This window comes from Quercus lobata, chromosome 10 (assembly GCF_001633185.2).
Source record: "Quercus lobata isolate SW786 chromosome 10, ValleyOak3.0 Primary Assembly, whole genome shotgun sequence".
NCBI classification, from domain to species: Eukaryota; Viridiplantae; Streptophyta; class Magnoliopsida; order Fagales; family Fagaceae; genus Quercus; species Quercus lobata.
In genome coordinates this window covers 47,303,018-47,315,433 of record NC_044913.1, presented here as the reverse complement: position 1 = coordinate 47,315,433, position 12,416 = coordinate 47,303,018, and the positions used below count along the sequence as shown (strand labels likewise).

At 33.0% G+C, this 12,416-nt stretch overlaps 1 protein-coding gene, 8 non-coding genes and 1 pseudogene across 9 annotated transcripts; 1 reads left to right on the top strand and 9 right to left on the bottom strand.

Annotated features, from left to right (window-relative positions):
- Positions 1 to 2,755: 2,755 nt before the first annotated feature.
- Positions 2,756 to 8,453, bottom strand: LOC115965726 (uncharacterized protein C3orf26 homolog). The gene is made up of 6 exons (XM_031085024.1): positions 8,129 to 8,453; positions 7,835 to 8,030; positions 7,655 to 7,727; positions 3,652 to 3,701; positions 3,363 to 3,476; positions 2,756 to 3,072 (listed from the first exon to the last, which is right to left on the bottom strand). Exons 1-6 carry the CDS (start codon positions 8,397 to 8,399, stop codon positions 2,949 to 2,951), a joined length of 828 nt encoding a protein of 275 aa, XP_030940884.1. The 5' UTR covers positions 8,400 to 8,453; the 3' UTR covers positions 2,756 to 2,948.
- Positions 4,609 to 4,696, bottom strand: LOC115966169. Its single transcript, XR_004086356.1, has one exon. It is a non-coding gene; the product is annotated as a small nucleolar RNA Z122 (small nucleolar RNA).
- LOC115966156 lies at positions 4,866 to 4,950 on the bottom strand. The gene has a single exon (XR_004086344.1). It is a non-coding gene; the product is annotated as a small nucleolar RNA Z122 (small nucleolar RNA).
- On the bottom strand, positions 5,076 to 5,163 carry LOC115966161. The gene has a single exon (XR_004086349.1). It is a non-coding gene; the product is annotated as a small nucleolar RNA Z122 (small nucleolar RNA).
- Positions 5,361 to 5,445, bottom strand: LOC115966159. The gene has a single exon (XR_004086347.1). It is a non-coding gene; the product is annotated as a small nucleolar RNA Z122 (small nucleolar RNA).
- LOC115966164 lies at positions 5,571 to 5,658 on the bottom strand. The gene has a single exon (XR_004086352.1). It is a non-coding gene; the product is annotated as a small nucleolar RNA Z122 (small nucleolar RNA).
- LOC115966171 lies at positions 5,824 to 5,908 on the bottom strand. The gene has a single exon (XR_004086358.1). It is a non-coding gene; the product is annotated as a small nucleolar RNA Z122 (small nucleolar RNA).
- On the bottom strand, positions 6,033 to 6,120 carry LOC115966167. Its single transcript, XR_004086354.1, has one exon. It is a non-coding gene; the product is annotated as a small nucleolar RNA Z122 (small nucleolar RNA).
- Positions 6,295 to 6,377, bottom strand: LOC115966158. Its single transcript, XR_004086346.1, has one exon. It is a non-coding gene; the product is annotated as a small nucleolar RNA Z122 (small nucleolar RNA).
- Positions 8,454 to 10,300: 1,847 nt separating the features above from the next.
- LOC115964853 lies at positions 10,301 to 11,870 on the top strand (annotated as a pseudogene).
- The last annotated feature ends 546 nt before the right edge of the window (positions 11,871 to 12,416 follow it).

The following is a 12,416-nucleotide window of genomic DNA, read 5'->3' as shown; positions in this document are numbered from 1 at the left end:
GACCATGGGTTCTTACTATACAAATTTCATCGGTTTATAATATGGTATGAGATAAACATCATAATTTTTTAAGATAAATTACTTTCCACGAGCTTTTATAAGATGATTGCCATGATTTTTGAGAACATATAATTGCCATAGATTATAGTAATGTTTAAGAAATTGAAACATTGTTCATCATTGGACTTTTAAGTGAAATAATTATGACAGTATTTTTGCCAGGTGTTAATAATCTTGGGCTTTTGATAAAATAGTGCCAACGTAAATTGGGTTTTTGATATTGCCAGTGAAAACTGGGTTTTTTTATGTTGCCAGTGAGAACTAGGTTTTCTTGATATTGTCTGTGAGAACTGGGCTTTCTTGATATTACCAGTGAGAATTTCGCTTTTTTTTATTTTTTATTTTTGTTTTTATATTGCCAACAAGAACCAGGCTTTTTGATGTTGGTAGTGACAATTGGGCTTTTTTGATATTGCTAGTGAGAACTGGGCTTTTAATAAATAATTTGTCATGAGATTGAATCATGGGCTTTGCTTTTGGATTGGAATTCCATTGATAAAATTGTTTTGCCATGTATTTGAATCATAGGCTTTTCAAATATTGCTAAGCATAAACATTCTTGGACTTTAGAAAAGAATGAGATTTTAACTTGCTCAATAAAATAAATAATTTGGGATTAAGCTTTACAAAAATATTGGGTCTTATAGCGTTTTATATTTGTAGCCCTATTTTGTGATAGAAAGAAGAATGGTTGTGGGGTAGCATAATAATAGTCAAAAAATATTTAGGGAAGCCCAATAATTTGTTGGTGATGTTTGAAAATAAATAGGTGTTATTTAAATAATATTAGATGTAAAAAAAATGAACCACAACACATAAAAAGGGGCAAGGGGAAAGCAAACGTATTAATTATAGAATTGTTTATATGTGTCCAAATTTGTTTTTATATACCATGGAATCACTTTATTATGTTGAGCTTCTGATAATTTTATACATTTAATACTTTTGTTCTCTAAAAAATTTATGTGGTTGCACTAAAACTATATCTTATTTAATCTCTTCTAGGTATTTAGCTGTAGTCCAAATTACAGCATATAAACCAATAAACATGAAAAAAGAACCTAGCAAGATGAAGCCAAACAGAAATTTTAAATTTTAACAAATCAGCTAAGAAAATAGTAGAAGAAGAAAACAAAAGAAATTTTTGAAGAGCGGACTTGTTTGTGGTGCAACAAGCCTCATAAAAAATTTATTATTGAAAAAAAAAAAAAAAAAAAAAAAAAAAAAAAAAAACTCAAATCCAATTCATCTTGTGGTGTATACAATATGATAATAGTTGTTAAACACGTCCTAGTAAGAAAGAAGAGAGAAAGATTTTGAATTATAAATTATCATTTGTCAACAATCAATGCAATAAAGTATAAATTAGATTGCAAGAATAATGCATCTCTGATTGTAGAATTACCAAGGAAAGCATCCAAGTATATGAATTCTATTTACTTTCACATAAGTCACACTTGCTAAAAAGTGTGACCTATGTGAAAGTAAACAGAAATATAGTGATCAAAAAGTAAAATAATTTAAGAGAATTTGATTAGTAATACCATTATCACCCCAAACAACTAGTTACCAAAAAAAAAAAAAAAAAAAAAGACAACCCAACAATCATTCATCACTTATTCTCCTAAAGAAGAAAAAAAATTTATGGTAGTAATTTCGTATGTGTTCGTAGTTTTGGTTTTCTAAGCAATGCTATCGAAATTGTTTTACTAATACAAAATATTCTTGCTATTATCTTGACAATACTTCTCAATCTTCATATATTAACCTTCTCCATTCTAATCTATTTAAGAAATTTTAGAACTTGTAAGAAGCTAATCAATTTAAGAAATTCTAGAACTAGTAAAAAGCTTACGTAGATGAATATAAGAAAAAGTAGAAAAGAAATATGCATTAGGCATAGTCTTTGTGCAAATATTGCTACAACAATTGAACGAATGCTTCACTGGTTGCATGAGAGATTATGTAAGAGTTTTTTAGGCCTTTGAAAGGCTACTGAATGACAAGCGCTACAATAAGTTAGAATCCTATCATGACATGAGCCCACGTCTACCAGTTTTGAAAGTGAAAGTGCTTCTTTAATTGAAGAAATAAGGGCATTTTACTCATCTAAAATCTTTAATTTACTTAGCAAGAGTATAAGAAGTCTCTGGATATGGTTGTTAATGCATGCTATGACATATCACCATTTGGCCTTAAAAGGACTGCAATCTTCACTAGAAAAACCAGATTCCTTCACTAGAAAAACCAAATTTGGCCATGGAAGGCCCCGATCTTCACCCAAAAAGACTGTCGGGCTTAAAAGTTGAGCAAAGGTCTCTCGTGCCAACTTTCTACTGATGTCTCCAGCATTGACACAGCAGTCATGTAGTGGATTTTTTTTTTTAGGTGTAAAGTACAGGTTTTTCCCTCTTCTCTCTAGATCTAGCCATGAACGGCCACAATCTTCATCAATGATGTTCACTTCTCTCCCTCTCTCACTATCAATCGTTACACCCCGTCGTCAATGCACCACACCAAACTGGTAGTTGGAGGGGTGTTGGCTAGTTGAATACCCCAACTTGTACAGCCGATGGCAGGTCCTTGTTTTTATCTATTAAAATATATTCTCACTCAATAACTAAAACTCATTTTAACATAACACATTTAACATAAAGTACTGGAGTGGAGGGTGGGTGACATGAATAGGAAAAGAGAGAAGAAACAAGTGAATAGTTCATTTTACTAACTAATTTTTATATAGATAAGCTACATGGTGCTCTATATTTCTGCTACTTGTTAAGGAGGGGGGTGGTTGTCAAAACTTGAAAGGAGCCAAGCATTTGGGCTCAAACAAAATTAAAAGGATATTAGCGTCACATATGACTCAATTTGTACATAATCATCCCTCAAGTACTCTTTTTCCCCTTAAATTCATTGCCACTTGGTAATGGACCATAGAGACAAATACGCAGATCACCTTCGAGTAGTCGTTGGTGAAAATAGTTCTTGTACAGGTCCCAAAATTCATCTCTGCCGAATAAAAAGCATGAGTTGTGGATTAGGGCATAGCTTTTGAGAAAATATACTTCCTTAATATTGGACCAAAAGAAAAATAAAGTAGGTTGACTTTTAAAGACATTTTAGTGTACTTTTCAAATTCAATTTTCAGGGATCAAACAAACCTTATTAAGGAGACCTCGATAGAGTATCCAATTAGAAAAATTGAGAAATAGAGAACCATTGCAACAATTAAAAAGGATAGTGGAATAGAAGCATAATGACAAGATGGAGATGGATTTACTAATAAATCAAAATCAAACCTGACTTGTGGAAGTGTAAACAAGGAATAGCCCTTAACATCTGGGTGTATATCAAGCAGAATCACTGCTAACCGTGAAAGTACCAAAGCCTCAATGTCAATTAGCTTCTTTATCCTGTTATTGTTAAGAAAAGTAATGATGAACTAAATTAATCAATAAGTTTAGAAAGAAATGAGCTTGGAGACAGGAAAGGTAAAAGATGCAGAATTTGGCCCAGCAACAATCTTGCAGTGGTAGGCAACAGACAGCCTGAGATTCTCTGAGAAAAGAACATTCTTGAATAACTAACCTGCTTGGTGTACCACTAGCAATATTAACACGATTCTTTAACAAGGATACCTGCATCACCCAGAAGGAATAATAATAACCATTAATATAAGAATCCAGCCAACAATAGGCAGAAGGGAAAGACTAAATAAACTGGAAAAATTATATCAAACTAAAAAAACTAGAAGCTTGCAAGAATGACATGTCAGATAACCATTAAAAGTTCTATGCCAAAACAACCAAACAAATTTTTTTTGAGAAATACCATGAGGGTATCCTCAGGGACCTTCTCTTAAACTACCTTCAAGTGAAGAATTCAGGCACCAAAACGAGAGAGGAAAGAAAAAAGAATGCACTACATTAGGCATTACACTTTGCAATAAAATTAGCTAAAAACTCACTCAAAATATCACACGCTATAATAAAGTAATATAATTACGTCAATCAAAAGAAGTCAAATAAGAGAGTTCCTAACTTTGACCAGCATGTGTCAATTAATCCAGTTGAACTATTCAATAAATCTATGACCATGGGATCCTCATACTATTATCTCTCAGGCAACTAGGAGCATGTACACTGGTACATGAAATGACCCAATATTGGAGAGAGCTCATGATAGCTTTTATCTCAATATCTAATTATGCCCATTGTAGGGAAAAACTAAGAGATCGGGCGGGGGGGAAGAAAAAGTTGGAATTGAAAAACACTACCAAATATTTGTTTTATATTTCTTTGGAAGAAGATTTATAAATTTTGTTATTTCTCATTATAGTAAGGATTTATTAAAATGTAATTTAAAGGCCTATGTAATTTCATCACAACCACTTGTTAACACAAATAAACAAATAGAAGAGAGAATGGATCTTGTCATTGTTCAAAACAGATGATCAGAAAAAACAAAAATATATGTATATATATAAATATCAAAGCATCACACAGAATTTAAGAACATAAAAATTCAGATGAGCAACCAGTGAAACCAGGGATCAGACTGACGTGCAAATGAATAATTTCAGCATTGCTGGTGACTTTTCCAATCAGTTTTTATGTTATCATCATTTCCCAAAGTCCACAATAAGCTAGACATTAAAAAAATGATATAATGTAATTTTATCACAACAACCCATTAACACGAACAAACACATAGAAGAGAGTATGGGTCGTATCATTGTTCACAATAAATTATCAGAAAAAACCAAAAATATGTGTCTATAACTATAAAAGAACCACAGAGAATATGGGATCAGACTGACGTGCAAATAATATTCAGCAGAGCTTATGCCTCAGTCACAATTTTTTGGTTTTGGCATCATTTCCCAAACTCCAATAAAAACACTAAATCCAGTCATCTCACCATGGATAGTTGGATAGCTAACAAATGTCACTAAGAAGTAAAATATATTAAATAGACACTAATATGGAATAGATTAGTCATAACCGATAAAACCTGGGATCAGACTGACGTGCAAATTAATAATTTCAGCATTGCTGGTGACTTTTCCAATCAGTTTTTATGTTATCATCATTTCCCAAAGTCCACAATAAGCTACACATTACAAAAATGAGATAATGTAATTTTATCACAACAACCCATTAACACAAACAAACACATAGAAGAGAGTACGGGTCTTGTCATTGTTCACAATAGATTATCAGAAAAAACCAAAAATGTGTCTATAACTATAAAAGTTCCTCAAAATAAACATGTATATATAAAAGAACCACAGAAAATATGGGATCAGACTGACGTGCAAATGATATTCAGCAGAGCTTACGCCTCAGTCAAAATTTTTTGGTTTTGGCATCATTTCCCAAACTCCAATAAAAACACTGAATCCGGTCATCTCACCACTGATAGTTGGATAGCTAATAAATGTCACTAGGAAGTAAAATGTAAAAGATAGACACTAACATGGAATAGATAAGTCATAATCAATGAAACCTGGGATCAGACTGACGTGCAAATGAATAATTTCAGCATTGTTGGTGACTTTTCCAATCAGTTTTTATGTTATCATCATTTCCCAAAGTCCACAATAAGCTACACATTACAAAAATGAGATAATGTAATTTCATCACAACCCATTAACACAAACAAATGCATAAAAGAGAGAACGGGTATGTCCTTGTTCACATTAGATTATCAGAAAAAATGAAAAATATGTGTCTATAACTATAAAAGAACCACAGTGAATATGGGATTAGACTGATGTGCAAATAATATTCAGCAGAGCTTACACCTCAGTCACAATTTTTTGGTTTTGGCATCATTTCCCAAACTCCAATAGAAACACTAAATCCAGTCATCTCACCACAGATAGTCGAATAGCTAACAAATGTCGCTAAGAAGTAAAGTACAAAAATAGACACTAATATGGAATAGATAAGTCATAAACATTGAAACCTGGGATCAGACTGACGTGCAAATGAATAATTTCAGCATTGCTGGTGACTTTTCCAATCAGTGTTTATCTTCTCATCACTTCCCAAAGTCCGAAATAAACAACAAATTACAAAAGTCAAATGATGTAAGTTTACCACAACAACCCATTAACACAAACAAGAACATAGAAGAGACTACCAATCTTGTCACTATTCACAAAAGATTATCAGAAAAAATAAAAATATATATGTATGTATATCAATATAAAAGAACCACAGAGAATTTGGGATCAGACTGACGTGCAAATAATATTCAGCAGAGCTTATGCTTCAGTCACTCTTTAAGTTTTGGCATCATTTCCCAAAGCCCAATAAAACCACTAAATCCAGTCATCTCACCACAGATGGATGCCTAACAAAGGTCACTAAGACGTGAAATATAAAATATGGGGGGAAAAAAATTGACAGTGAGCTCCAGCACAATTGTCACTTCCTCCCCTTACAAGTGTTGGATGGTAGGTGGAGGGTGAGGTCGAGGGTTCAAGACCCATTGGGTGGGTGTGTAACTAACCAATCCAAAAAAAAAAAAGCACTAATATGAAAAATATAATTAAATAATAATCAGTGAAAAAGATTATGGTTACAATTGCATCAACAATGCTTTGATTGAAATTTTTATTGAAAGTCTGTTGGAGGAAATTGTGAAAAATGTATCCATACCGTGAGAGGGAGAGTAGATGAAGAAAATTTCGGAGCTCATAACTGTGAGAAAAGGCAACAACCTATCTCAATTAAACAATGAAAATAAGCTCATAACATTAACATGTGCAAGAGCACTCCAGCATCAATTCAAACTGTGCCTAGCTTGTTGTAAAGCTTATTGTTGATTAATTTTTTCTCATGTAGCACACATTTGTAGAGCCACAAAGACTTTAATATAAAATTCCAGGGTATTAGACACGTATGATTTGAATTCATTCTTAGTATAATAACTATATTTAGAATTTGAGGCCTTGCTTCACTTAGACAAATATTGCCTTTCGCCTTTTTCTACACTAAAATCTCGAACATCCTTTTCCATCTTAAATAATGCTACTTCTTCCTGCTTCTTTCAAAGTCAACCGAGATATTATAGAAACTAAAACTTCATCAGGTAATTAATAGACACATTATCAATAACTAGATGAGATTCACAGAGACTTCGTCAGGCACTTACTCAACGCCTTAATCTAAATCGTACTAGGCTTCCCTAATCCTTATTGTACCTTGAACCGGAACAATGAATCCAAACCACACCATTTTGGCACATCATATATTACAAAATTCTCAAACAACTTCCTTTCACTCTCTCCTTGTTTGGCATTAACTCCAATATTCCATTTGCTGAATCTTAACCTCGTGTATCCATCGAATATATACAAACCTCCCCATATCCACACAAGCAAAAGTTGCATTACCAGTTTACCACAATTAAATTGAAAAGGAGAGCAATCTTAGTCCCTATGGAATGATCACATGTCAATTTTTAGTTAGGCCACATCATCTAAGTGACTAAAAACAATCACTTTTAAAATTCAACAATTAAAATCGAGCAATAATATATGTATTCCCAAATTAAAACTAGCATCAGAGGGAAAAAGTACCTGCTCCTCAACCTTCATGTGCTTCGAAAACAGCTTTATGGCATGGCAATCTTTAGTCAGCGTGCGAAAACCCCTTTAAGTACCAAAAATGAACAAAATGGTCAGTGAGATTTATAAATGCGGCAGTGGCAATATATACACTATGAGAATTAGCTCAAAAAAGTAAAGAAAGAAAGAAACCTTAGGAGTTCTATTGCTCTTAAGGCAGATGAACTAACGACAAGAAGTGCTGGACTCCCAGGATCTACTTTCCCTTCCAAAACCTGTTTTCCACAAAGCACTTCTTTCCATGATGCCCCAAACGCTGCCTTCATATGTTTCCCCAAGTTTTCAACATCCTGGTCCGTGTCTTGAGATAACTCCACAATGCAAGTATCTATTTAATTAAAAATAAATAAAAAAAATAAAAATCATTTTTTTTAGTATTGGGTTTTGTTGAACAACCAAACGGAGAGTAATGAAAAGTAGTAGTACCTTTGAGGGATTCTAATTCGAGAGAAGAAAGCTGGACCCCATTGGCGGATTGGAACTGGTTGAGGAAACAACTAAGCTGCTCAGAAGCTGATGCTGGTTGTTGTACCTTTTGGATGATTTCATTGTTGTTGTTGTTGTTGGTTTCGGGGTTTTGGATTCGGGGTTTCTTGGACTTTTTCTTGTTGTTAAGGTTGGTTGGGGCGAGGGGTTTCTTTCGCTTATTTTTAGGGTTTTTGAGAGAGCGGCTCTTCTCCGGCTTAACGCTCCCCATTGCTGCTTCTAGAACGGTTGCGTCTTCTAATCTTTCTTTCCCTTTGGGTTTATAACGAATTTATAGTGGGTCAAGTCTGATAGGGTTTGGGTCGGACACTATATATATTAAAAAAAAAAGAAAAGAATGACAAGCTATGATTTCCCAACAAATTTAATGACAAAATTTGGCTAAAGTGGTAGCAAATAACTTCTTTTTTCCTTAAATAAATAAATAAAAACTAAACTAAACTAAAACTTCATCCAATATATATATTTTTATTAAATGTAAATTTTGATAAATCAATAGTTATGATATCAATTAAATAAATGTTTAAATTTTTGTAATTTAAAATTATGTCTAAAAAGTAAATTTATGGATTGAATAGTAAATAACATTTGATTGACTCTATTAGTGGATTCACATGCAAGCCAGGGACCTTGACTCGAGAATTACAAAAATTTGGGTTCAACAAAAATAAAAATAATACTATAGTCACAATATTTTTATAATAATTTTACAATAAATTCAATGTAGTAAGGTTGTTACTGATTTTAATTTGAACTTAATACTAATAAAAAAAATTACCTACTAATAACGGTTTTTTGCATAAAATTTATTATAAAAATGTTGTGGACATAATATTATTTCAAAATTAATTTTGCCCCAAAACATAATCCTTAATCCCTTTTAGATTTGCAGCTAATCCAGGAACATAATGCACATTGTAGATAAGTTTAAAGTTACTTCCTTTTGATTCAACATCAATTACACCTTTTCCTTTGATGCATGAAATTTGCCACCTCCAAGTTTTACTGTGGATGTGTAGTCTGCATCCAGACTCACAAAAAATTCTTTACATCTGGTCAAATAATTATTGCAAGTACTATTTAGATAGCATGTACTTTTCGATTCTTGTTGTACAGACATACACGAGAAAAATACTTGTGTATCTTCAATTTCCTTAGTGATGTTGGCTTCATTTTCTTCTTTTATTTCTTTATACCAGAAGTCTCTTTGAGAGTGGTTCGGAATTTTACATTTAGGGCATCGAAAATTACAATTTTTGGACTCATGACCAGATTTTTGTACAGATAATGCATTGAGAGTCAAAGTTTCTAGGAGAATTTCTTTGGCTAGAAAAAATTCTTTTTCCTCTGCGTCAACCTCTAAAATTTTGTTTTCGATGTCCCCCTCCAATTTGATTCCTCTACTGGGAGGAGATGCTAGCTTTATTTTCTTGTTCCTTTTTTAAATGCCTCAACCTCTAAAATTTTGTTTTCCACATCCTCCGGTCAGATTCCTTGTTGGGAGGAGCTGTGTCTTTATTTTCTGGTTTCTTTTTTGTATTTTCATTGTCAGTAATTTTTTCTTTAGATTGAAATGCTTGTTTAGAAGATTGGTAGAAAATCTGCCCATCGTTTTTTCATTTGCTTCAAGGGATCCACAAAGCTCATCTATTGTAAGATTTGATAAGCCTTTTGGCTTCCTCAACTGCAACAATCACATGCTCAATTTTTATTGACAAACTTCTTAATATTTTTTCTACAATTTTTTGATCATTTATATTATCTCCATACCTTCTAATTTGATTTATTATAACTGAAATTTTAGGGAAAAATTCCTGCACAGTTTCATTTTCTTTCATTTGCAAATTATCAAATTCTCTCCAAAAATTTTATAGTTTAATAAAAATTACTTTATTATGACCACTAAATTGCTTTTTCAAAATTTCAAATGCTTCTTTAGATTTTTTTGCACCCGAAATTCTAGGAAAAATAGTTTTACTTACCCCTTGGATGAAGAGTAGAGCCCTTGTATCTCTATGCTTGCATACTCCTTTTGCTTTTGCTGCTGTCCAAGTTGACAGATCTTCTGGCTGTTCATAGCCTTCTTCAATTAAATCCCATAAATCTTGTGAGATGAAAGAGTGTCTTTATTTGTGTGCTCCAAAAATCATAGCTCTCACTAGTAAAGATGGGAACAATGTTTTGGGCATAATTGAAGATGGATGTACTTGTACTTGCTGCCATAATTTATGGTTTGTGTATATGTATGATTTAGAATTCTAGGGCAAAAGGCGTTGGCTGCCTAGCTCTGATACCAAAATTGGTGGGTGCAAGGTTTTAATCATGTGGCTAGTGGAGAGAATTTAGTTTTTTGGTTAGTATAGAGATAAGGGGCACGGCAAACAATAGAGTATTGCTCTTGAATTTATTTAATTTCATTGCAATTCTAGTCATTGTTCTTAAGTCACATTGCATGGCTTATATAGAGGCTTCTGTTTGGATTGAGGAGGAAGGGAAATAGAGTAAAGTAGAGTAGATTTGACCCAAAATTAGTCTATTTTCAGTCAACTCTACTTTACTCCCTCTACTTTCCCTCTTTCTCCCTTCAATCCAAACAAGCCCTTAGGTCAGTTACAACATTAAATTTGTAAATGAGATGCTGTTGGACTTAAGGATTTGACACCCGGCTTTGTGAGTTGTCAACTTGCATGCTTCTTCAACATTATTTTGCTGCCACTTAGGTCTACACTAAACTAGATTGTTGACAACTGGTTTTTCAATTCTTTTCAATAGATTCGAGTAAAACTCATCCTTTATTTATAGGCCCAATCCAATATATCAGATATGAGAAGTTCATCGCAAGGATCGGCTTCTGAGTCCTTTATTCAGTGTCTTTTAAACCATTCCCAGCCCTGTCATCCAATCTCTGCAGCGATGTATACTCCGAACAATGATTCCTACTTTTCTATTTAGTAAGCTTACATTCGAAACCTTCGATTCAACACGACCACCACCCAGAAACCTTTTCTCATTTTCACTGCTTTGCATGAGTCTCATATTCAAGCAGCCATTGCTTGTGCTCAAAAGCAAGACCTCCATGTTGCAGATAAGCTGGATGAAAACCTTTTCATTAGGCTTATCTTGGACATAGTAAATGGCACTAATGTAGAGAAGACTGGAAGAGCTACTTTTATTGCTCTTTTCCTTGGTGACTGTGAGCAACTTCTCTCGATCATGAACAAGAGCTTTCCTGAATTCGGTTTAAAAAAATCAGATTGCAAGGAAACGAGCTGGGTTCAATCTGTGCTTTTTTGGACAAACTTCGATCTTGGCACACCAAACGAAATTTTGCTTACTCGAGTACCTCAAACACTGTCTTACTTGAAGTTGAAGAGGAAATCGGACTATTTGAAGGAGCCCATTCCAAAGGATGGTTTGGAGTTGATTTGGAAGAAATTGATTGAGCTGGAGTACGTGGCACTGGCATTCAATCCTTATGGTGGAAGAATGAGTGAGATTCCAGCTATAAAGATCTTGACTTGGGTATTAATAACCATAATGGTAAGGCAAGTTACCAAGAAGGAAGAGCTTATGGGATCAAGTATTCAATGGTAATTTCGACAGGCTGGTAAAAATGAAGACTAAGGTTGATCCTGGTAACTTCTTTAGGAATGAACAGAGCATCCCTACTCTTCCATTCTAGCGGAAGTGGAATGTTGTCTGCAATTTGATTGCTTCTTTGATGTGCTTAGCTACTTAATTATTAGGGGGAAAAAACCTTCAAAAGGGAAATAATTTAGTTCTTTATTGAAGAATAAAGCGTTGTTATTTGTTGACGTGGAATTAAAATTTTGATAATCAATTATGTTATGATTAAAAAAAAAAAAAAATCAAACAATGTTATGGAGTGTTTGTTTGGGGATTGATTGTAAGATGGTTTTAAGCTTATTTTATATACAGTTTGTAGGTTCTATATTACTTTTTATCTCAGTTTTATTTTAAATAATTAAAAACTCTTACTTTTTGAAAATAAGCTAATTTTTAGCATTTTGCCAAACAATATACAAATTAGTTTGTAATCTCATGTATATATAAGAGTACATTTTAAAATATAAAATTAAATACATTTTATGATTTCTACATAAGCTAAATATGATCATTATTATATTTTTTAACTCTTAAAAAAGCCTTATAAGAATACTCTTTAATAGAAAATGCAAATTGTTCACACCTGTGTATTTTATTTTTG